The sequence below is a fragment of the Micromys minutus genome, assembly GCF_963924665.1.
Source record: "Micromys minutus genome assembly, chromosome: 13".
In the NCBI taxonomy this organism is placed as follows: domain Eukaryota; kingdom Metazoa; phylum Chordata; class Mammalia; order Rodentia; family Muridae; genus Micromys; species Micromys minutus.
The window spans coordinates 5,106,540-5,130,576 of NC_137982.1; the positions used below are offsets into that span (position 1 = coordinate 5,106,540).

Sequence of the window (24,037 nt, forward strand, 5' to 3'; positions counted from 1 at the left end):
GGATTGATCCCAGGATCTCACAAATGTCAGGTCAGGGAAGGGCTTTACCCTAACTTGGAAAAAGAACAAGGTTCTGTGGACCTAGGGTCCCCTCCCGAAACTGGAATTGGACTGGAGCTATGAAATGCCTCAGGCAAGTGGCACACAGCCTGCTGACGACCCTGCTTTCAGACAGTCCTCTGCTAAACAAGTTCTATTTTAGAAGCAGCTTTCATTCCTTCTGGACAAGAAAGGTATTGTCTCGGTGGTGGGGCTACAGTCAGTTGGTTCTGTGGAGTTCTTGCCTAGCAAGCTCAAAGCCTTGGGTAAAACTGGGTATGGTGGCACAGGTCTGTAATCCCAGCACTTGGAAGATGGAGGTAGGCAAATCAGGAACTCAGTTACTTACTCTTGGTTAAATAGAGGGGCCAGGACCAAGTTGAGCTACATGAGACACTGTCTCAAGGAAGAAATATTCTCAATAATAATTTTTAATATTCTCAAGTTATTCAGGGGCAGGAATGGGAATGGTGCTAGTTTGGATTTAGGAATTTCACTGTAGGAAGTGGGGACTCAGCACAAGAGGAGATGGGACTCTGCTGTGCTTGAGCTCTCTTCTGGTCTTGCCGCTGAGTGGCACTCCAACCCCCACAGCTTCCTGTGAAGGTTCCAGGCCTTCCCTTGGAACTCTCCATTCTTCAGGGGCTCCATCTCAACACCCCTAGACCACAGGCTCATACATGCCGTCCCTTCCTACTGGGTGCATATCTGCTTGGTACCACCTGCCCCCACCTCAAAAGGCAAGCCAAAAATTTGTAAGCAGACCAGTGGACCCAGACCTCACGCCTTCCTGTGGCTCCAGTGTAAATGCACTAGGGCCAAGAAACCAGTAGGAGGAAGAATGCTCCTGCACGCTAACAGGTGATGCTGTGGGATGGTCCAGGCACACCTTCCTGACACCTGTCCTCACCAGCACTGCTAGACGAGGGCCAGGGATGGAAAACTAAGTTCTCCCATTTGTGTGCAACCCTAGTTGAGAAGTCATTTTTGGGGCAGGTTCTGAAATGGTATGTAGTCTACCCTTACTCAGTTTGTTCTCTCTCCCCCCCATCTCTCTCTCTCTAGTGTGTGTGTGTGTGTGTGTGTGTGTGTGTGTGTGTGTGTTAGGAGGAATCAGGTCAGAGATTAATCTCAGATGATGTTCTTCTGGAGCCATCCACCTTACTTTTTGAGACGGAGTCTTTCGCTGGACTGGTGAGAGCCAAGTCTGGCCTGCAAACTCTAGGGATCCACTTGAATTTCCTTCCTCAACACTGGGATTAGAAGATGTCAGGCACATTGGTTTCATGTGCTGGCACACACACTTTAATCCAAGTACTTGGGGGTGAAGGGAGTCAGAACTCTGAGTTCAAGGCCATCCTGGTCCACATATCAAGTTCCAGGACAGAGAGCTACAAATTGAGACACTGTAGAGGAAGAGGAGGGGGAAGGAGGAAGAGGAGGGGGAAGGAGGAAGAGGAGGGGGAAGGAGGAAGAGGAGGGGGAAGGAGGAAGAGGAGGGGGAAGGAGAAAGAGGAGGGGGAAGGAGGGGGAAGGAGGAAGAGGAGGGGGAAGGAGAAAGAGGAGGGGGAAGGAGGAAGAGGAGGGGGAAGGAGGAAGAGGAGGGGGAAGGAGGAAGAGGAGGGGGAAGGAGGAAGAGGAGGGGGAAGGAGGAAGAGGAGGGGAGAGAGGAGGCACATCTTTATTCTGGTAAGGCAAGCAATTTTTGACTATACCACCCCCCAGCCATGGGTTCTAGTGTCATTGGAACATGTATTTGCCACCTGTGAAATTGTTGAGGGACTGTGGTAGATGGAGGTTCATGAAGTTAACAAAACCAATCCCTAGTCAGTATAGGCTAAAGCCTTCAACGCTTCTCTCTATCCTAGATCAACAGGGGACAAGCAGCTGCACCCAAACCACAAACCAGGCTCAAGTGGGGGCAGGGCTTTGGCTAATGTGACAGGATACTTGAGGCAGTGAAATCAGACCAGCCCCAGACTTGGGGCTTTGTATAGGCTCAAATAATTGATGAGCTTAGAAGAATCAAGTGCAGGGCCAGGAATCTCCACAGTCTGCCTCTGGCTCTCCAGAGGGTGGCGCTGTAGGACAAGGAGCCGAGGGTCTACACTGAGATCCCTGATCTGGCCAGAATCCTGAGTATGACCCATGGAGACAGGACCCAGGCATTTGTCACAGGCTCCACAACTAGCACAGGACACACAGTAGCTGGGCAAAGAGGACACATCAGTGTGTCTTGGATTAGTTCAACTCCTACTTGGTAGTTCAAAGCCTGGGGTTTTTTGGGGGATGGGGTTGGTGCAGGGGGTGCGTTGGAAAATTCTCTGGCTCTTTATATAGCCTATCTTCTTGCTAAAAGATGGCACAATTCCAAATATCTTTTCCTTGCCCCATTAGTCCTTTGAACATGGGACTTAATATCTCACTCCAGAGTGGTTTAGTGCAAGAAAACCAAAGCTCATGTTTGTGAAGTTTATCACGTGACTGGTGTACACGTTCTTTAAGGTCCTGCCAACTCAGCTATGATGAATCAGGATAACCCAGGCTCAGAGATTAAGCCACTTGTTCCAGATTATACCAGCTCCACGCTCTTAGCCACCGTGACTTGATTTGCTAGCTCTGTGGCTGAATTCCCCCTCTGGCTCATCTCCGCATCTCTACCAGGCTCAGGGACTCGCGATGGCTTTAGACAAATGAGTCAGGAGACTTGTTTCTCTCTGGGAATGCGAACAGGGTTCAAGTCTATAGGTGGTGTAGGGTTCATCAAAGCCTCACAATTTCCCAGAGAGGTCAGTGTGTGGCTGCTAATGAGCTACAGCATAGGTGTGTGTGTGTGTGTGTGTGTGTGTGTGTGTGTGTGTTGCATGTGAATATATGTGTGTATAGGTATGTATGTGGTATATGTACCTGTTCCGATTAGTGCTGCAGAAACCATCCAGGCCCAGGGGATCTCCAATCAGTGGGTACTATGCAGACAGCCCTGAACACCTACCGGGTGACCAGCCCATGACCCCTGGGATTTGGCTCTGAGGTCCGAGATCCCTGCTGGCAGGGGTAGAGTCCCTCTGGAGGGAAGACAGACAGTGAGTCAGTGAAGAAACTGGAGTGGGGTCTGGTGCTGCACAGAATTCACACAGGCTCGTGTGAATTTACCTGGGGCTGTTGGAGGAGGGAAAGATCTGAAAGACAAGAGTCAGGTGACAGTGTGGACCTTCTGTGCAGCAGGCAGAGAAGAAAACAGCCTTTAAGCCTGAGGCAGAAGTGAGCATGCCCAGAGGGAAAGAGAAGGGGCAGGAGGTGGGGGGTGACTCAGGGCTCAGGTAGGAAGTGACTCTGTGCTGGGCCTGGGGACCTCACCTGCTGTACCTGGGCCTCTTCCTTCAGAAGCCACAGACTTTGAAAACCTGCTGTAGAGCAAGGCTTGTAAGAAGCTGAGAAGTGGTGGGTGGGGGCGTGTGGGGGAGTTGGGATGCAGAGAGCAGAGCTAGAAAGACAGGGCTGCTGGTTCTTTGTAGACAGCATCCCCGGGATCCTGGTAAATCACACTTACCTAGTTTTCTTTCCTTTTTTTCTCTTTTCTGTTTTGTTCTGAGACAGGGCTTCACTGCATCCACTATCCCTGGCTGTCCTGGAACTCACTCTATAGACCAGGCTGGCCTTGAACTCACAGAGATCCTCTTGCCTGTGCCTCCTGGGTGCTGGATTAAAGCTGTGCACCACTCTGCCTATATTTTCTAAGACCCTGTCCCACACGGCTCGAGGTTACTATGTTACCTCAGTGTCTAAGAGCTGGGGTTATAGGTGATGCCTCTGTACTGGGTTTAAGGCTTGAGGTTACTATGTTGCCTCTGTGTCTAAGGACTGGGGTTATAGGTGATGCCTCTATTCTGGGTTTATGCCATGCTGGGAATGGAACCTGGGGTTGGCACATGCTGGGCAAGCACTCTACCAATTGAACTACACCCCCAGAGTCTTGTGGTGGGTTAGATGTGACAGATAAAGTGACCCGAGGAAGGTTTAGGTTTTAGCGGTTGGATGCAGGGTGTCACCTGGGAGGAAGCAGACTTGGGGAAAACAGTTCTGTGTACGTGGGGTTGATTAGAAACAAAGAGATGTCGGGCTCCCCGTCCAGGCATCAGCCTAACCTCAAGTTGCCTGGGGCTCGGAGGTGGTATCAATAGGAACTCCCCCCCCCCAGTGCTCCCAATGCTTGGTCTTTAGGGAGTGGCACTGTCTGACTGAGATTAAGAGTTTTTGGAGGAAGTGTGTCACTGGGGGTGGGCTTTGGGGAGTCAAGTGGTAAAGTCAGGCCCAGTGGCTCTCTCTTCCTGCTGCCTGTGGATCCAGATGGAGAATCCTCAAAGCTGCTTCTCCAGCACCACCTCTGCCTGCACACCGCCATGCTTCCCACCATGAAGACAATGGACTAAACCTCTGAGAGTGTAAGCCAACCCCGGTGAAATGCTTTCCTTTGTAAGAGCCTCTGTGGCCATTCTGCCTCCTCACAGCAACACAACAGTGACCAAGGCGAGCTCTTAGACCCTTGAAAACTGGCCGGAAGAAGGGCTCTGTGGCCATAATGTTAAGGTTGGCACACCTCGGAAGGCTCTGCAAGGCAGCATCCACATCACACATTAATTCATTCCCTTCACAGTGTGTTTGAAAATAAAGACACAAGGAGAAGAGGGCAAGTCAACTTTTTATATTTAAAATAAATCCCTTTGGACTTTGTGGAGAGAAGCCAAAGACATAGGGAAAAAGGTGTGATCGAAGGTCCTAGAGATATCCCACAGCTGGACACCCCCAGCCACCTGCCCACAAGGCATTCTCCTTTGGAATGGTGAACCACATCCAGTAGCCTTAAGAAGTCCATGCTGGTCTGCCTGATTGACAGGGCCACAGCACTGGGGGCGGAGCCTGGCCCTGAGTAATGAACCTCGGGTTCTTCCTGCTGTCGAGGGTCCCAGAGAGAGAATCCTCCCGTGTCGAGACCCCAGTCTTCCCCAGAAGGGCAATTAAAACTCATGTTTGGAATAAGAAATGAGTGCTTTCAATGCCTGCTGGTGCTACACTTTCTGCAGGAAGTTCACAGGCATAGGCAGGGTTGTGAAATTGACTCTTAGCCTGGATTTTTTTTTTTTTAAGAACTGCCTTGTATTTTTTGGTTTATCTTGTAAAGTAAGACTTGCAAAGAGGCAGAGTGGGTGTCCTGGAAAAGGAGGAGGGGGTGAACATGGAAAGAGAAAAGAAAGAGGAGAGGAAAGGGAAAGGAGAGGAGGAAGAGAATTTTGAAGAGGATAGTGGTTTCTAGGCAGAGGCAAAGTAAGGGAAAGACAAGACTGGTGTTGTGTAACAAAAGGTAAGAGGTTGGGTTCTTATAAAGAAAATAAGTAACCTAAGACTTGAATCTGAGGTCCCTCTGGCAAAGGGCTGTGTCAAAATGTAGGAATGTCTTCCTGGAGTTTGGGGAGAAAACTTGAGTTCCTTGGGGATTTTTTTTTTCCTATCACATCTAGGAGGCTCCTCCTGTGGGGAGGGCTAGGGGTGGGTGTAGTTGCCCATCCGCAGGGTGCCCTGGCGCACAGCGTACTCTTCCCTGTGGGCTTTGAGAGCTCTCTGGCGATCAGCCTCAGTAGGGAATGTAGCAAGATGGGGAGCCACCTGTGGACAGAGGGAAAGGACAGCTGATTGATCTCAGTCAACTGAGGCCTGTCATGTGCCCCCCTCTCCCTCCCCAATCCTCAGTCCCAGAGGAAGTAAAAGCAGCTGTGAGTGGGGCAGGCAGGAAGGGGCAGCTCTGGCTCTGGCCCGGAGGAGCCAGAGCAAAGGCAGCAGGGACAGAGGCTACCATAGGTTCTTTTCAGCTTATTGCTGAGAAAGATGTATGTCTGATAGACATCACCCAGCAGTGACTGGAGTTGACATTCAGTAGGAGCTGGTAACCTTCACATGGCAATTTTCTACCATTAAAAGTCCCCAAAGATGGCTCAGGAAGTAAAGATGCTTGCTGCCAAACCCAATTGTGTGAGCACACACACACACACACACACACACACACACACACACACACACGGGGTTGGGGAGGGAGGACAGGAAACATCCTTTCCTCCCAAGAGGATAATCTAATTTCTCCTCTCCTGTGGGACATCATGACTCTCAAGATTACCAGAGCATGCTCAGGGACATGTTGCCTTACGATGCAAGAAAATAACAAGCAGAAAGCATGCGGAGTGCTAGGCACATAGGTCAGCGCTTGCCTACCATGGGAGATGCCCTGGGTTCCATTTCTGGCACCAAATAAAAAAAGAACTTCAATCCCAGTACTTCAGATGCAGAGGCAGAAACACCAGAAATTCAAGGCCATCCTCAGCTACACAGTAAGTTTAAAGCCAGCCTGGGCTACATGAGACCCAGTCTTAAAGCAAACTAAAATAAAACATGGGAAGGAGACAAATTCAAAAAGTGACAACCTCTGCAGTTAGGACTATCATGGGACACTGGTGTGTGGTTCAGGGAGAAGGTGTTGGCTTGTGTGAGACCCTGGGTTCATCCCCTGTCAGGCAAAGAGAAAAATTTAAAAAAGGGTTGGGGTGTGCTGCAGAGATGGCTCAGCAGTTAAGAGCATCTGCTGCTCTTGCAGAGGACCTAAGTTTAGTTCCTAGCACCCACATGTTAGCTCACAACCATGTGTAACTCCAGGCTCAGGGGATCCTTCTGGCCTTCTTGGACACCAGGCACACACATGGTATCAAGACAGGTAAAACACTCATCAATATAAAAACACAAATTTAAAATCTAAAGGTTAAAAAAAGACAAGCTGTTATGCGTCAGTTACTCAGCTTGTTTCTTCTCTCTCCAGACAGTGGCAAGTTGAGAACCTGTCTCTTCTCCTGCTGCCCCTGGACTGGTCCAGAGGCTGTGAGACCCCGTGCATCGGTGAGACACCCCCAATGCAGCGTTTCTCTTTGGGATACCATGAGAGCAGGAAGATGCAAGCTGACCACTGATGACTTCTAGGCATTCTCTCCCTCTCTCATTCAGTCACGCCCATTGAACACAGCTCTGGATCAAACATGGACATACCACTTCCAGGAAGACCTACTCTATTGGAAGAGCCCTTCTGGAAAGCAAACGTCTCCCCACAACTTCCAGAGTACTTCTTTATAGTCAGGGAAGATAGCTGTATGCAATAAACAGCCTGAACCCAAGGCTTGGTGGGTCCAGAGGAGGGGTCTGGAGGAGAGACATAGATATGGAGAGCTGCTGGAAGGACACGCAGGGAATTCCTAGGCAGAGAGGGAATGTCTGCCCACCCAGCTCAGTTACAGCTTAAGTTCAAGATGTCATGGGGTGGCAGAGGTAGAGGACCAAAAGACACAGTGTTGTACTGTCAGGAGCGCGGCTTCAGGATAAGGCAGGGTCCTCATCAAGAACCCAGGCCAATGCCAACCTTGTAGGTGTGTGTCTGGGTTAGCAGCCTCTGCATGTGTGCGCATGTCCGTGGCACATGAACTAGTGCTTGCAGAACCCAGAAGAGTTTGTCAGATCCTCTGCATCTGGAGTTACAGGTGATGGTATGTCACCGGGAACTGAACTTGGGTCCTCAGAAAGAGCAGCAAGCTTTCTTAGCTGCCGAGGCGTCTCTCCACCCCCCCCCCCCTTTTTGTGACAAGGCCTTCCATTGAACCTGGAGCTCACAAAATAGCTACACCAGGGGTCTGCCTGACTCTGAACCCTCCCCTGGCCTTAGACAGGCACCACCACAAGCTCCCCTCCCATGTAGCAGTTCTGGAACACAGATGCAGCAACGGGAATGTGACTAACTGAGCCATGTTCTCAGCAGCAGCTCCCAGCCTTCATGAAAAAAAGGCCAAGAGAAAGGACCCAGGAAAGGGAACAAAGTATCAGAGAGAAAGGAGAAGAACTTAGTGGGAAGCCTCGGGTTCAGTGCTCAATCCTGGAGGAAACCAGTCCTCAGAACTGGCTCCAGGGCTGTCTGATAGCAGATAAACCCTGTGCTCCCAAAAGACAGTTGAAACTTCTGGGCAGGTGTGGTTTAGTGGGCTTGGGGACCCCACTGAGGGGACACTTAGTGGCTCATTCTTAGGTCCCCCAGTCTCCAGCAGGCATTATGATCAGAGGAGTTCTGTCCTTAGCGGCTGGTTATTCAGTTGAGTTTGCCTTTTAAAATACTAGCGGTTTACTCCTTAGTGTCTATAAAGGTAAAAGACACAGCTTTACAAAATGTTTAACATTATGCAAAATAACCTTCCATGTTTAACAACATCATAACAGTGATGGAACATCACTGAAAAATAATTTTCCTTCTTCCAAGAAAACTCTGTGGGGCGTGGTGGCACACTCCTACAATCCCAGTCACTGGGTAGGCTGAGGCAGGAGCACAGACCTGAGGCCTGCTGAGAAAATTAATGAAACCTTGTTTTTTAATTATTATTATCATCATCATTACTATTATTATATTACTGTTAAATGTTTGTTTATTCCTGTTCTGTCTTGTATGATGAATATCTTCCTTGCGTCATGTGCATGTAGTACCTGTGGAAGGCCAGAGGACGGGGTCAGGTCCCTTTGAACCAGAGCTCTAGGTAGCTGTGAGCTGCCATGTGAATACTGGGAAATGAAACCTGGCCCTCTGCAAGAGCATCCAGTGCTTTCAATTTTAAAAACTATTATTTATTTTATGTGTATGGGTGTTTAGTCTGCATGTATGTCTGTGCCCCACAAGCATGTGCCTGGTGCCTTCAGCAGTCAGGAGAGGGCACTGGAGCCCCTGGAACTGGAGATACAGAGCTGCGATATGGATTCTGGGAATTGACCTTGGGTCCCCAGGAAGAGCAGCCAGTGCTCTTAGTCACTGAGCCATCTTTCCAGCACCTAAAGCTTGTTTTAAATAAACATGGGCGAACTTGCTGCCCACCTGATGACCCACAGAAAGGTGGAATGAAGCAATTTTACAAAGTTGTCTGCTGACCTCCACTCACGTGTCCATCACACATCTGTGCACAATAATAAAAACATAAACCTCCAGAGACTGAAAAAGGAAGGAGGATTTTGAAATCAAATAGAAAAATGTGGATGTGCTGGACACAGCTAATCTCAGCTCCGGGAGGAGAGAGTTTGAGGTCACTGGGACAGAAGCTGGCTTCCTCAATTGTTCCCCACATTTGTTTTAACAGGGTTTCTAACTGACCCAGAGCTCACCACTTCAGGCTGGCTGGGTAGGGAGTTTGGGGATCCACCTGTCTCTTCTTCCTCAGCAACGAAGTTACAGGCACATGCCACCATACCTGGCTTCTTCGTGTGTGTCCTGGGAGTTCAAATTCAGGCTTGATCAGCAAGTACTTGAGCCACTGAGACATCCCCTCATGCCAGAATAGTATTTTTCATTTGTGGTTGGTTTTTACGTGTGTGTGTGTGTGTGTGTGTGTGTGTGTGTGTGTGTGTGTGTGTACATGCATGCATGCTGTGAGGGTGAAGATCGGAGGACAGCCTCTGGTATTTCCTACCTTTTGTTTGATGCAAGGTCTATCACAGGCCCCAAACATTGTCCTCAGAGGCCAGGCTAGCTGACTCCAGCTTCCATGAGATCCACCTGTCTCTGCTTCTTACCTTACCATCACCTGGCTTTTACACATGAGTTTTGGAGGTCTGAGGCAAATATCTTTACCAGCTAAGCCATTTCCCTATCCCTGGCATTTTTTAAGTGACAGAAGACACAGAGGAGGCCATGAAAGAGGTTGAAGTGCTGAAGCTTGGCCCAGAAATGCTAGGAGCCACCAGAGCATAAAGAAGGCAGGATGGATCCTCAGAACCTTGGAAGGAGCCCATACCTTAGCTTTAGATTTCTGTTCTCCAGAACTATAAGAGAATACATTCCATGCTTAGGGTGATTTGTTATAGGAGCCTCAAGGCAGACCTGAACACTATTGAAGGAGCTGGAAACCCTGTGGAACTGTTCAACTGACTCACATACTATAAGAGAAGCCCTAATAGAAATGTTCTTTTGTGGGGCCTGAGGATCTAGCACAATTGGTGTACTGACATAATTGGTGACCAAGGACCCTAGGGGCTTTTGCCAGCCTTACACTCACTGTTTCAGGTCAAGGCTAGGCCAAGTTCCATTCTCCACCCACAGTTCACAGAAGGAGCAGGAACATTCTTGAAAAACCACAGAATGTACTGACTGATAGTCACCTGACTCTCTGGTCCCAGATAGAGTTCAAATGCCTGTCACATGCTTGCTAGCCAACAGATTCAAAGGCCAATACACTTAGCCAATAAGTTTAAAATATAACCTTGCTGATGTAACTTGTACCCCTAAAAAGTATAAAAACTGCTTGTTACAGCTTTTTGGGGTTGCCTCTCTTCTGGATGTATGCCACCCCAGTGCACTGGACTAATAAACCTCTTGCTTTTGCATCGATCCCTGATCTTGCGGCTCATTCATGGGAGCCTCAAATAGATAAAACTCAATTTGGGTCTTACATTAATTGTCAACTTGATATAATCAAGAAATCACCTGGGAAGGGAAAGTCTCATAAGGGATTTTCTAAATCAGTTTGGTCTAGGGCATGTCTATGGGAGATTATTTGATATGGGAGCACCCAGGCCACTGTGGGCAGAACCATTCCCTAGGCAAGGGGTCTTGAACTATGAGAGTGGAGAGAGTGAGCAGATCACTAACAAACATGTACTCATTCTCTTTTCTCTTGACTGTGGATGTGACCAGCCGCTTCAAGTTCCTGCCTTAATTTCCCTACAGTGATAGACTGTCACCGGAAGCTGTTAGCTAAAACTCTCCCTTAAAACTGGTTTTGTCAGGGTATTTAATCACAACATGGAACTGAAACTCCAGTTGGTAAAACATTTGCCTTACAAGCAGAAAGATCTGAGTTTGATCCGTAGCACCTACATACAAGCCATTATAGACATATATGTCTATAATCCCAGGGCTAGAGAGAAAGAGACAGATCTGGGGATGACAGATTAGCCTACTTGGTGAGCCCCAGGTCCCAGTGTGAGACATGTCTGAAAAATTATGGTGAGCAGATGCTGAAGGGGTGGTCCAGTACTTAAGGGTAGGAGCCTGCTGCCCTTGCAGAGGGCCATGAGTATTTCCTAGCACCACATGATAGTCCATAACTGTTGCAATAACCACTTCAACCCAGATATACCCATGTAAAGAAAACACAACTCAATTAATATGAATACAAGCAGCGCACCTAGATTGGGCAGATCTACCTACCACTACACTATGTTCCCCAGCTATGGGATCCCCAGCTATGAGATCCCTTACAACTTGCAGTTTCTCAGGGCTACGTGCTTCAGCTCCATCTTCTTCCTTCTCCCCAATCCCGGATAACTCTTGAGCTCTACCTTCTCTTTCCCTGCCCAACCACCTGCTCTTGCCTTTATTTCACAAGTTAAAATTGGGAGAAGGTTCTGATGAAGTCACCTGAGTACACTAGGCAGCCCTTCTTGGGGGTAGCATAATTAGCATCAAAATACAAACAGCTCCAGGGCAACTACAACACATTCCCAACTGTAACTCCAGTTCCTGGGGAGCCACATGCCCTTTGCTGGTATCCAAGGGGGACAGCACATGTGTGATGAACTTATATACATGCAGGCAAAAATACTTATATACATAAAATAAAACTAAGGTGAGCACTGACTAAGGAGACAGGACCCCAGAAGTTAACCTCTAGCCTACACACACATACAAACTCACCCATCCAAAGACACATTTTTGCATACCTCACAAACAATCCCACTGAAGCAGAAACATGCATCAATCCACCCATCTGGAATACATTTATTAAGCACCAACAGTCTACTATGATAGTTAAACTCCTATCTCTTTGTTATTGTTGCTTTGTTTTAGTTTTTTTTTTTTTTTTGAAATGGGTTCTCTCTACATAGCCTTGGCTGTCCTAGAGCTCACTATGTAGATGAGGCTGGCCTCAAACTCAGAGATCTGCCTGCTTCTGCCTCTGAGTACTGGGATCAAGGGGTGTGTCACAGTGCCCAGCTAAGCTCACTTTTCTTACCTGTCATCAATCCAGTCTCCATCCCTCATGGGTTTGTTTACTGACTGGGTGTTTGGGCTGTGGGAAGTCCTTTCCTGAGACTGGCATGGGCATCCATCTCTCACCTGCTCTGTTCTCAGTAGCACCAGGCTAACTGTGGGGCAAGTCACAGGCACACCACTGGAGGACAGCCCCTGTACTGGACTCACTCACAGTGGGAGCTTGGGCAGGTATGCACATTGAGCAACAAGTTATCTGAGGCATGGTATTCTTTCAGCATGAGACCTGGTACTGGAGACGTGGTTAAACCGGATAGACCCAATAAAGAGAGATTAAAAAGGTCAATTAAAAAGGATATAAATTGTGTGGCCTCAGGTGGTCAGTGAAGGTGAAACTGGGCATATCAGGAGGGGAAGGTAGGCTCTAGGGGGGAAATAGTGTCAGCAGAGGTAAAGAGGAAATGTATACCTCTTGAGCTTGGAGTTGCCTAAGAAGTGAGACTCTAGGGATCTGCTTAATGGCCAGCCTGTTGACTCACCCTGAAGCCAACTCAAGTAAGAAGGAGTCTAAAAGAGAGGAGTGACTGGGATGTGGCTCAGCTAGTAGAGTGCTTGCTTAGTATATTGAGGTCCTGGGGTCCCCCAACAATGCACACACGGAGCATGGTGGCATGCTCCTGTGAATCCTAGCACTGGGGGGACAGAGGCAGGAGGATCAGAGGTTCAATGTAGGCTTTGGGGTGAAGTTCACAGTTTTCTGCAATAGCTCCCCTTACAAAGGAGCCACCTGCTGCCCTGCCTGGAGGATCCCATTAAGCATCAGCCTGAGAGCGGCTGCATGGTCGTGACCGTGAGACCCTGTGGAGCCGATGATGAAGAGCCGTGGAGTAAGGAATTCCTTCTGAGATGCTTCTAAATTAAGCCATCCACAGTCTGTCTCCGCCTGGAGCTAAGAAACTGTAATGGCTTTGGCAGGAGACAGCTTTGCTGAGTGGAGCCACTCTAAGGTCAATGCGGGTAAATAAGAAGCATGACCACAGCTCCCTAGCAACCCAGGGAACACTCCAAACCTGTAACCCTACCCCTAGTCAACAAAGGTGTGGCCCTGCTTAAAGGCGGGTCACTGCAGGAATTTTCAAAGACCAGGAGTCCAGGAGTCCTGCTCCAGTGCCCTAGAGACGCCATGGAGGAAGACAGGACAAGCCCTGCCCACACTGCCCAGCGGCACAGTTGGTAAGCACACAATCGCTGAATTAAAGTTCACACCAGAGCTGTTAAATGAGATCTGGGGCAGGATAATCTAACTTTATGGGCATAGGCAGAATCTCTAGAAAGGATGAGAAACTGCCCAGGGGAAGGAAGAAGAGAAATGTCCCAGACAGGAGGGATTAACCTAAGGTCTGATGTGGAAGGAATTTTGGCAAATTAGAGAAAATGAAGGCAAGCAAGTGTGGCCTGGGTCAGTGAGCCCACACTGCAGATGCCAGCATAGATTTATCCCCAGTGTGCCTAGGGGTCACCATCCCCTCACAGGCCAGATCCTTTGTGCCCTGCAGCAGACTGAATAAAAGAATCTCAAAAATTTGGGGCTGGCAGAGACTTTGTGAATGCAACACACCACAGGTAAAGAGCTCCCAGCCAGATGCAGAAAGCAATCTTGAGTCTCCCGTGAGCAAGGGGAGAGCTGGGCCAGAGCCAGCCTCCCCCCTGCCCCCTGCCCTCCCTCATGTCCCCTTCCCCTGGACTCCACCCACAAGCACCCATTCCCTTCTTAGGCTCTGGCTCTGCCCTCCAGGGTGCTGTTGATAGTCCATAATGCTTTGCTGCTTCTTCACCGTTTTGACCCTTCCTGCTTCTGCAAGTTCACAGTTGTCCTTCCCAGCTTCCACAGTCTGCCTGGCTAGCTACCCTTGCACTGGTTTTTCTGATCCATCAACAGCAGCAGTTGTTTCCTTCTAAAATGACTATTTTGGCCACTCCCCTTTTAAAGATGTTTCGGAGACTATCATTGCACCCTTCCCTGGACCCCAGTCATTCTCTTTTAACGCTAGCCCTCCCCCCAGACTCTAGCCCAGGCTAGCCTTGAACTCATGTTATAGCTGAGGATGATGGTGGTCTGATCTGACTGTATTTTCCAAGGGCAAGTACAGGTGTGCAGTCTCACACCTCATTTTAAGCATTTCCCCCTTGAGCCAAGTTTATGCTGTACATATTACAGACAAGCAGTAGAGTGCTTGCTTAGTATATTGAGGTCCTGGGGTCCCCCAACAATGCACACTGAGAAGAGTCTTGTGGAAGAGACTTGGATGCAGACCACAAAGACGAAGTGGAGCTGGCCAGGGAAAGGAATGTGTGCCCTGTGAGGATGGGCTCATGGGTGGAAGACATGAGCAGGTGGCTGCCAGAGTGGAGGCCTCCGTGGCCAACAGACACAGGCACATGGGATCTGAAAGTGATGGGGAGCCAGGGGGTGGGGACACACCACTCCAAATAACAATGTCTGCCATTAACATAGGCGTGGTTGCTGGTTGGTTGCGGTGAGGTGTACTGGTAATCCCAAGAACTGGGAAGCAGAGATGTGTTTGAGACCAGCCTGTGCTATCTAGTGAAACATCAATGACAAAATGAGAGGCTGGCCAGACGGCTTGGTCAGTGAAGTGCTGCTGCCCAGGCAGGAAGACCAGATTCCCAGCAGACACATAAAAGCCAGGTATAATGGTAAGTGCCTGTGATCCCAGCACGGGGGAGGGGGAGGGAGGGGGATGGGGGAGGGGGAAGGGACAGGACAACAGGAGATCCTGGGCACTCAGTGGCTAGGCAGACTAGCAGAAATGGCAAGCTCTGAGGGACAGACTCAAAATAAGGTAAAAAGCAACAGAAGTTGATCTCTGGTACCCTCCCCACACCCAGCCTACAACATACACAGGCACAGTAGAGAAAATCTCTTATACGAGTCACCTGTTAATTTAAAAAAAAAAAAAAAAAAAGCCAATGGCCAAGGAGCTGAGGTAGGAAATAGGAGGTGGGACACTGGCAGGAAGAGAAAGGATTCTGGGAAATGGGAGAGAATAAAAGGAGATGCAGGGAGAGATGGGGGAGGAACCCTGAAGAAGAAGCGAAGGAAGAGGCAGGCCAGGACTGAAGGAGAGGTAACTAACCTAGTGGAAGACACAGAATAGTTTGAATGGGCTAAATAAGTTACGCGCTAGTCAGAGAATGAGCCAAGGCTGTGGCCAAGGCGCTTATTAATAAATAATTAGTCTCAGAGTCGTCATTTTAGGAGTAGGAGCTAGGGAGGAAACTGTAATTTTGTTTTGAAGCATACACACACACACACACACACACACACACACACACACACATGCATGTAAGCATGCATGCACACAGACACAAAGTTCCTGTGAGTGGTTTTACTTTACAAGGGAACCAAAAGAGACTCTTAATGGTGTCCTCTAAAAGTTTTAGAGGAGGCGTGTGTAACCATTGGTAACACGGAATGAACACTGGGATCCAGAACATGCCTCCTTGATGGGACCGAGTCCATGGAGCCTGCCGGACCGAGGTGGACACTGTGGTAACCCTCACCCTGTACAGCTCCTTAGATCCCAGCGAACTAAACATCAAGTAAAGCCTTCATCCATACAGCTTGCAGCCACGATGTCGGTAGAACTCTACAGAGCTGCACTAGATTTATCTAAATCAATATCGAACACTTCAAAGCCACGAGGCTACATGAAATAATCACAGAAGATGGCTACAGACTAGAACACATGGACGTTGCCCTTTAAATTTATATATTTTTATTTTATGCATATGGAGTTTTTTTTCTTGCATGCATGTCTGTGTGTCATGTGTGCATGTAGAGCTGGCAAAGGCCAGAAGAAGGTATCATCTCTCTGGAACTGGAGTTGCAAACTACAGTGTGGGTGCTGAGAATTGAGCCCAGGTCCTCTGTGTTCTTAAAAGCTGAGCTGTATCTCCAGCCCACTTTTAGATAAGAACAGAAGATAGGTAAGGTCTAGTGCAGGTGGCCCGTGGCTAACAGGGTGGCCTCGGCACCTGCTCAAGGTCAAGGGCGAATTTGGCTTTCTCCTCTTTATCTTGTGTTTTCCACATTTCTTCAGCTTGAGCCTCTGCTACAGATGAGGAGTTTAGGCTGTCATAGTGGGGTTCCTCCAGGGACCAGGGCAGCAGGAATTGGCTATAAGCTCCAAAATGGAGTCTTAAAGCTGCTTGGATAACTGTGCCAGAGTCCAAAAGGGGTATGGTGTGGTGCATCCACGCCCCTCCCATGCTTGCAATGGACAGGAAAACTCAGTCCTAAGACCGTGAACGCCCAGGTCAAGCAGCTTTTCCACCGAGTTCAATAGACTCCAGCCTCTGATGTGTACCCATTGTTAGGCCCTCTGACACTTGGTTCCTCTCCCTAACTACACATGGTCTCCAGCCAGACACCCAGCTTTCCAGAGACAGGTCTGAGGCCCGATAAGGTGAACAGAGGTTTGAAGGAAGGATAGCTGGAGTAGGAAAAAAGAAAGAAAGAAAAAAAAATCTACCAAAGAGCTCAGGGGAGGGGTGGGAGTGACAGCCACTGAGGTTTAGTTGAGTTTCTTAAATGACAACTACGCAGGTGACTGGGAGAGAGATCCTGCTATAAAGATTGAGGGGCTGTCTGCTCTAATGAGAGGCACTTGAAAATTATGGATCAGTCCCAGGCCAGTAATTTCTGTCAAGTTCGGGGCAGCTGGAGGTCAGAGGCCCCAGCAGAACACTAGTCCGGGCAAGACCTCTTTGGTGAGCAGGCTGGAGCCCCCCTCTGATGTAGCAGGTTGTGGTTTAAGTAATTAATGAGGAGAACAATCTCTCCTGAGACATCTGGTCCCCTAAATTGTTATTCTGCTACTGGCTCCAAAAATAGCCGAGCAAGGACACAGAATCCGACCCTCCCTGCTGACACACGCCAGGGCTTCAAAAGACATCTGACAACTGTGCAGGCAAACTTCCTGCCTCCCCGAAAGGGTTCTGTTCAGCTCAGAGCCACACCAGTCCTGACTCATGATCGGAAAGGGGTTGGGGGAGGGACTGCCCTCACTCCACAAGAGAGGGGACTTTAGTGCAGAGAGACAAAGAGTCTCTCTGTAAGCCAGGAGAGGTCCTGCTACTAGAAAACCAGGTTTGTGTCTACCAACTCACCAGGCCAGGAGAAATCATGGGCGCAGAGTTCGGAAGCATGAAGTCCATCCCCAGCACCCACATAAAAGTTGGGCATGGCAACACTCACCTAAAATCCCACACCGAGGAGGCAGAGACAGGCAGATCCCTGGCGTTCATCGGCCAGGCGGTTTGGCAGAATCGATGAGCTCCGGGTTCAGAGAGGGCCTCAAATAAGGTGGAGGGCAGGGAGAGATGCCTCTGCAGGGAAAGTGAGTTCGATCCCTGGCACCCATGTACAGACGGAAGGAGAAAACTGAGTCCACCAGGTTGTCCTCTGACCTCTGCGGTAGTGTCATGGCCCCACACGGTCATCACACATGCACGTGCACACACACAATAATCAATGAATAAACTGATTTTAGGAGAGTGGAGTTGGGAAGTGGCAAAGGAAGGCACTGATCTTGACCTCTGGCTTCCATATCTGTGTACACACACATCACACAAACACGTGAGAATCTACAGCTCTCCGTCTGCGCTAGGAGTGGCTAGGGCCAGTCTACAGCAGCACAAAATTCCCCAGTAAAGCCGTTTGCTGTTGCCAGTGGAGGTGGACAAAACAGTAGCCTCAGTCACAGGTAGGATGTGTGGCTGGACTTCCCACAGACCTCCAAGTCAGGCCGAGCTGCCCCTCCAGCCACAGGAGGGGCAGTGTAAGTGTGATCTGAGGACACACCAGACTCCTACCATCAGAGGTCAGCCAGCTCTGGCCTCCATAGGACAGGGTCTGCACAACTGCTCCTCAAACCCAAGGGAGCTGCTTGTTTTTCAAGGGATTTGAAGGGCTTAGGAGATAGCATTAGTCTGCAGTTCACCCCCACCCAAACCCCAGAACCATGGTTTTGTGCTTGCTTCCCTCCCACCCCCCAGAGCTGAGGCCCGAACCCAGGACCTTGTGCTAGCTATGCAAGCACTCTACCACTGAGCTAAATCTCCACCCCCATGTGCTTGATTTTAAAGCCAGGCATGGCACACCCTCTCATAATGGGGAAGCTAGACAAGTATATCCTAGGGCTTGTTAACCAGCAAATCTAGCCAAATTGCTGAGTTCTAGGCTAATGGGAGATGCTGCCTTAAAGGAAACAAAAAGGAAAGTGGGCAGTGCCTGAAGAAAACACCCAAGGTCATCTTCTACTCTCTTCCGGTACTCGTGCGTGTGTGTACAGCCCCTCACTGATGTACTCTCGTGCGCACACACTTACATCAGGGGTGGGGGGACCTGACTGACTGTTTCCTTAGCATAAGTGTAGAAATCAACTATCCGTGCGTGTTCATAGGTTATAGGCCAGAGACTCATCTGGTCCGATAAACAGTCACTCTTCAGCCTCTGCAAACACCACTCACTTCCTGTCCCTGTGCACTGGCATAGTTTTCAGCTTAGACACCTGTGGTTCTTGGTGAGGGTGTCTATCCCTTGGCATGATGTTCTCCATGTCAGCCTGGGTTGATGAGCAAACTCTGCTTCTATGAGACACAGTTCCTTGCATGGGCAGGCTGCATTTTCTTTGTGTATTAACCGATGGATGTGCGGATGTGTGTTAGGAATGCCTGAGTACAAGTCTGTGTGTCTGTATGTTTGCATGGTTTGGCTGTACATGGTAAGAAGTGCTGCACCCGTGGGACTGTTTGGGTTCATAGCAAACTACCAAAGTGCTTTTGCAAAAGTGGGGTTTATTTCCACCAGCAACACCTCAGCTCTGCTTTCTTCCCTGTCTTGCCAACACTTATAAGGTCTCTTCCATCGTAGCCAAGCTTGAGTGCCGGGGTAGCCCCTGACACTTTGGCTCACATTTCCCCAGTGGCCAGTGATGCTGGGCATCTTGTGTGCTGACTGGCAGTCTGTATGACATCTTCAGAGAGTCTGCTCACGTTGAACTTCGGACATTTATTTTTTTATTATCAAGTTACCAGAGTCCCTCATATAACCAAGGGTGCAAGTCTCAGATCAGGCAGGATCTCCTGGCCCAGCTCTCATCACATAGCCAAGGATATCCTTGAAGACCTCGTGCTGGATTCAGGGTATGCACCACCAACCCCATTTTCTTTTCATTATCTTGACATAGTATTTGGTGCACAAACATTCTTACATTTTATCTTGGCCAAGAGGCCAAGAAGTAAGAACATCTGAAACCTAGTTTGTCTGTTTGTTTGTATGTTTGTTTGAGTGAGTTATATTTTCTTTTCTTTTGCATAAAGAATCATATTGATGGGGCATTAAAGGAAAAAAATAGGAATACAACTACTTAAGAGGTTAATTTTAGTGACCCCTCAAAGCCATCTTCCAAGGCAACAAAGATGGATGGATGTACCTTTCCCCCTTACGTAACTTTGGGTCACCTGGCCCTGGGACAGTCAGTGTGTTGGGGGAGCTCACCTCTCCATGGCAGTGTGGGACAGATTCATAATTCAAGAGGAGACAGGGAGGACAGCAGGGCCCGTGACAGCATGAACCTCGAACCGTCTTAGTGTGGTATGGGTCCAGAATAGAATCGGGAGCAATGCAGGCTTCCATAATTACCTTAAATGAGCATGGTTTGTTTTGTTTTTGTTTTAGAGAAGGGGTAGTCTTGGCTGTCCTGGAACTCACTCTGTAGACCAGACTGGCCTCAAACTCAAAGCTCCGTTCCCCCCACTCCTCCCTACTGCTGGTATGCAAAGTGCCCACCACCACCCCCACCTGCTTTAAATGAGTCATTCAAAAAAATGGATCTGCCTTTAAAACTGTTACAATCTTGAACAGGCTTTGGAGTAGTGGTGGATAAGCTGTGGCCATATCCTTGTCACTGAGTTCCCCTGGGGAGGTCTCCTGTGCCACCTCCATCTGTCCTGAGCCCCAGTGTAGTCCTCCCAGGGTCTGTCCCAGCACAGCGTTCTCCTGAGTCTCCACCCAAACCCCAGAACTGTATATTATATTGAACTTGCAGCTTTCCTGCTCTTTGAAACACCTCAGCCCAGGAAGAATGTCACACTGGAAGATGCCATGTTGAGGCGTGTGTGTGTGTGTGTGTGTGTGTGTGTGTATCATACAGAGAGACCCCTCTTCTGCCCCCATTTCTGTCTCCACCTCAAGCCCCCCATGTAACACATGCATGCACAAACATACAAGCACACATGCTTGCACACACACCCTGGGATGCAAATGATAACCACCCACCCATCACTGTGAAGCTTGACAGAAAATAATGAGGGACACTAAATCTTTTATAAGGTCAACACTCGCCTTAGCCGAGCAGCTGTCAAACAAGAAAAGAATTTAGCGCGGGAGCCACGAAACTTCCATCGGCTCATTAAACCCAACAGGGCCTGGGCCTGGCGTGGTGGAGGAGACGAGGGGCCTTCCGTTTTGTGTCAGTAATTTGCGGTGGAAGAGGCAGAAGAAACAGCCAGCGCCAAAGGGGCCTGGGGGGCGACTGGGGAATCGTTAGCGCGCCAGGATCGGCCGCAGCTCCTAATTGGAAGCATTGGGCATTATCAACGGAGGATTTGCCTCAGCTCCCTGACAGCTCGTGGGCCCAAAATGATCGCCCACTTGTCAGTGTAAAAGACCATTAAAAACAAACCGTTTTGATTTAATTGGAGGCGGTGCACGGTGGGACCAGGTGAGAAGGCGCAGCAATCCGCTCACCCTGGCTGTGCCCCTTTTCCCTCTGTGAGCCGGGCCAAACCCAGGAGCCATCGTGGGGTGTGTGTGTGTTTGTATGTTCACGCAGACTTTTCCTCTTTCAAAAACTGTCTGAGAAAGGAGTGAATGGGAGACAGAACTTCACAGCAGCAGGGAGGTCTCCTTTCAGTGGGCCTGTCAATAAACAGTGAGAAGCTGAGCTGCTGAGAAGGGGGGGGATCCCCCTTTCAGAGGCTGCATGATGGGCGTCCTTTGGCTCTATTCTTTTGGGAGTAGTGCCCCCAGGCCTCCAGCCACAGGGGGTTTAGCCAACCAACAAGCAGTGGGGACCCCAAGCTTAGCTGTAGAACATCATACCCCTTAAGAATATCAGAACATAGAGGGTCATGCTCACTTATCTAGAAAAGTTGGGGGAGGAGATATCCTGAAAGCAACCTTTCTGAGGACCCTCGGTAAATGGAAATGTCCCAGGGACCTGGGCTATCTCAGCAGCATCCCCTGGGGGACAGACCATAGCACAGTAAGGACATGTAGTCAACAGCGCTGCATGGTCCTCAAACAGCCACTTACAGAAATACTGCCCAAGTCCCCATTGGCCTCTCTGACCAGCACATCCAGGCGCTCAGAGGATAGGATTTGTGAGTGGAGTCACCCTGAAGCCAGGGATGATGCGTGCGGTGTGCGGACTCTCAGAACCACTCACACCACAGGTACTTGACAAATACTAACTGGCTCTCGGCAGACCTTGGAGAGCAGAGGTGCATTAATCTCACTCCATCTTACACAGTGGCGGTCTCATTTGTTGCTTACAGCTTTTTGACAAGACAACACATGCAGGCACACACAGTGCTGGAGAGGTGTGCTAGGGAGACGCAGGGAGGCTCCCAGCCGATCCCTTCCCAGACGCTACAGCTCATTTTGATGAAGGATCAAATGGGAGGAGACACTGGATCCCTGATGAGCTTCAAACTCCAGAGCTCCAAATTTTGTTGCTGAATTTGGTCAATGGGGATTCCTTAATTACTTTCTCTGGAAATTTCCCGGGTAGTTCTTTCTCAGGTGGTTATCTGAGCGCACAGTGCCTCGGTTGACAGAGCCTTTGATTTTGTGCTCGGCTGTAAATTAAGTCCTTTGCTGTCCCGCTCATATGGTGCCTCCCTGCGCCTAATTGAGTATTCATATAGGGTGTTGAGCAGCTCCTGCAATAGTGCTAGGGCAGCCAGACCCTCTCCGGGATGATTGGCGTCTCAGCCTGTGGGTGTAGGGCTTGATGCTGCTCTGCCTTAGCGGAATAATGATCAGAACACATCCTTCTGTGGTGTCTTAAGAGGAATCGAACTTTCCCATGGTCAGCGATGCTGACCACGTCAAGTCATCTAGATGGGAAGAATGTCCACACTGTGTTCTGGACGGTGTTTTAGGAGAGATGTCTACCATCAAGTGTGTTCAGTAGATATTTAATGAACATTTGCTATAGAAACAAAAGGATAGATGATGGATGCACAGATAGATGGAATACATTACGTGGTATGAATGTGTGTGTGTGTGTGTGTGTGTGTGTGTGTGTGTGGATGGAAAGATAGATATATGTAGGAATTGAATGGGTAAATGGACACTAGGGTTCATGCATTGATGGATGGATGGATGGATGCATGGATGGATGGATGGATGGATGGATGGGTAGGTGGGTGGATGGATGAGTAGATGAATGAATGGGTGGGTGGATGGGTGGGTGGATGGATGGATGGGTGGATGGATGGGTGGATGGATGGATGGGTGGATGGATGGATGGATGGATGGGTGGGTGGATGGATGGATGAGTGGGTGGATGGGTGGATGGATGGATGGGTGGATGGGTGGGTGGATGGATGGATGGGTGGGTGGATGGATGGATGGATGGGTGGGTGTATGGATGGATGGATGGATGGGTGGATGGATGAATGGATGGATTAGAAACCTGAAGTGAAACAACAGAGCCCTTAGAAATTCATCTGCTTTGCTCAATTTAAACCTTAAGTGCAAGAAGGTATTTCATTTTCTCCAATATCTCTAGCCTATTTCCTTCCAGGTGATTTGAAGGTTCACAATGGGTTGCATGTGAGAAAACCAAGATATTCCAGGGTTGTGTAAAGCAGATCTAGAGTGGTGTGAAATTCAGATGTTCTGGGGCCCCTGGCTGAACACGTTCTCTTGTTTGGGGTCTGCTATGTGGGGCACAAAGGAGCACACAGCTTCACATTAGTCACACTTTTCCGCAAAGGGAGAGGCAGCACCTTGTGCATAGGAAGGCATGTGCTGAGGCAGATGGAGCTGATGTCTAATCCTGGCCCCACCACTGTGTGTCCACGAACCCTAGTTTCTCACATACAAGGTCAGAGTCACACGGTCCATCCATCCTGTGTGATCACTGTCAGGTTCATAACTTGGTATCTAGCGCCTGGCCCTGGCATTCAAGGCAGAGCGGCTACTACCAATGTTACAACACAGTAGTTCATAAACCCAGCAGCACCTCTCCTGCGTGCCCCCTAGTGGAAGCTTCCCACACAGGGAATGAGTCAGGGGGCATCTGTTGAGCATCTTCAGCTATAGTGTCATTCGAAAATGTACAAAAGAACATTCAGACTGACAAATCAGGACAGGGGCGAAAGGTAGAGAAGACACTGCTGAGGGCCAGAGGTCACGGTCTGAGTGGGTCCCTATTGTTACAAGGCAGGGCTCCACCTTCCACACTCAGAGCTCTGCCCCCCAGGAGCAGTCAAGAACCTGGCAGCTGTGGAAAAGTTAACTGCCTTGGGAAATTTGCAAAGCTGTCATGTTCAAGGGGGAGCCAGGGATTCAGGGGGCTTCAGAAGCCAGAAATATAACCAGGAGGTGGGAGGCAGGAGGAGACAGATTTGCATTGAACTTGGGAAAGAAGTTGCCAAGGACTGATGATGGGTCCCTTCAAGTCATAGGGAAAGTGCTGTGAGGTGGTGCTGGAGCCAGGACCTAGGGAGGCAGTGATGTCGTGATCAGGAGCATCAGGGATAACACAGGTGGCCATCTAAGGACCACTCCCACCTCTCTCTACCCCTTCCCCACCATATTCCTCATATTTGGGCACAGCGAGAAGGCAT

The 24,037-nt window shown here is 49.3% G+C and overlaps 1 protein-coding gene across 1 annotated transcript in view; it reads right to left on the reverse strand.

Moving 5' to 3' along the window:
* Nucleotides 1-5,577: 5,577 nt before the first annotated feature.
* Nucleotides 5,578-24,037, reverse strand: part of CFAP77 (cilia and flagella associated protein 77) — a gene marked incomplete at both ends in the record, with an annotated part of 121,864 nt that continues 103,404 nt past the window's right edge. The window contains one exon of the mRNA XM_080927378.1: nucleotides 5,578-5,700. Within this exon, the coding sequence (XP_080783504.1) occupies nucleotides 5,578-5,700 (123 nt within the window). The remainder of the gene's footprint in view (nucleotides 5,701-24,037) is intronic.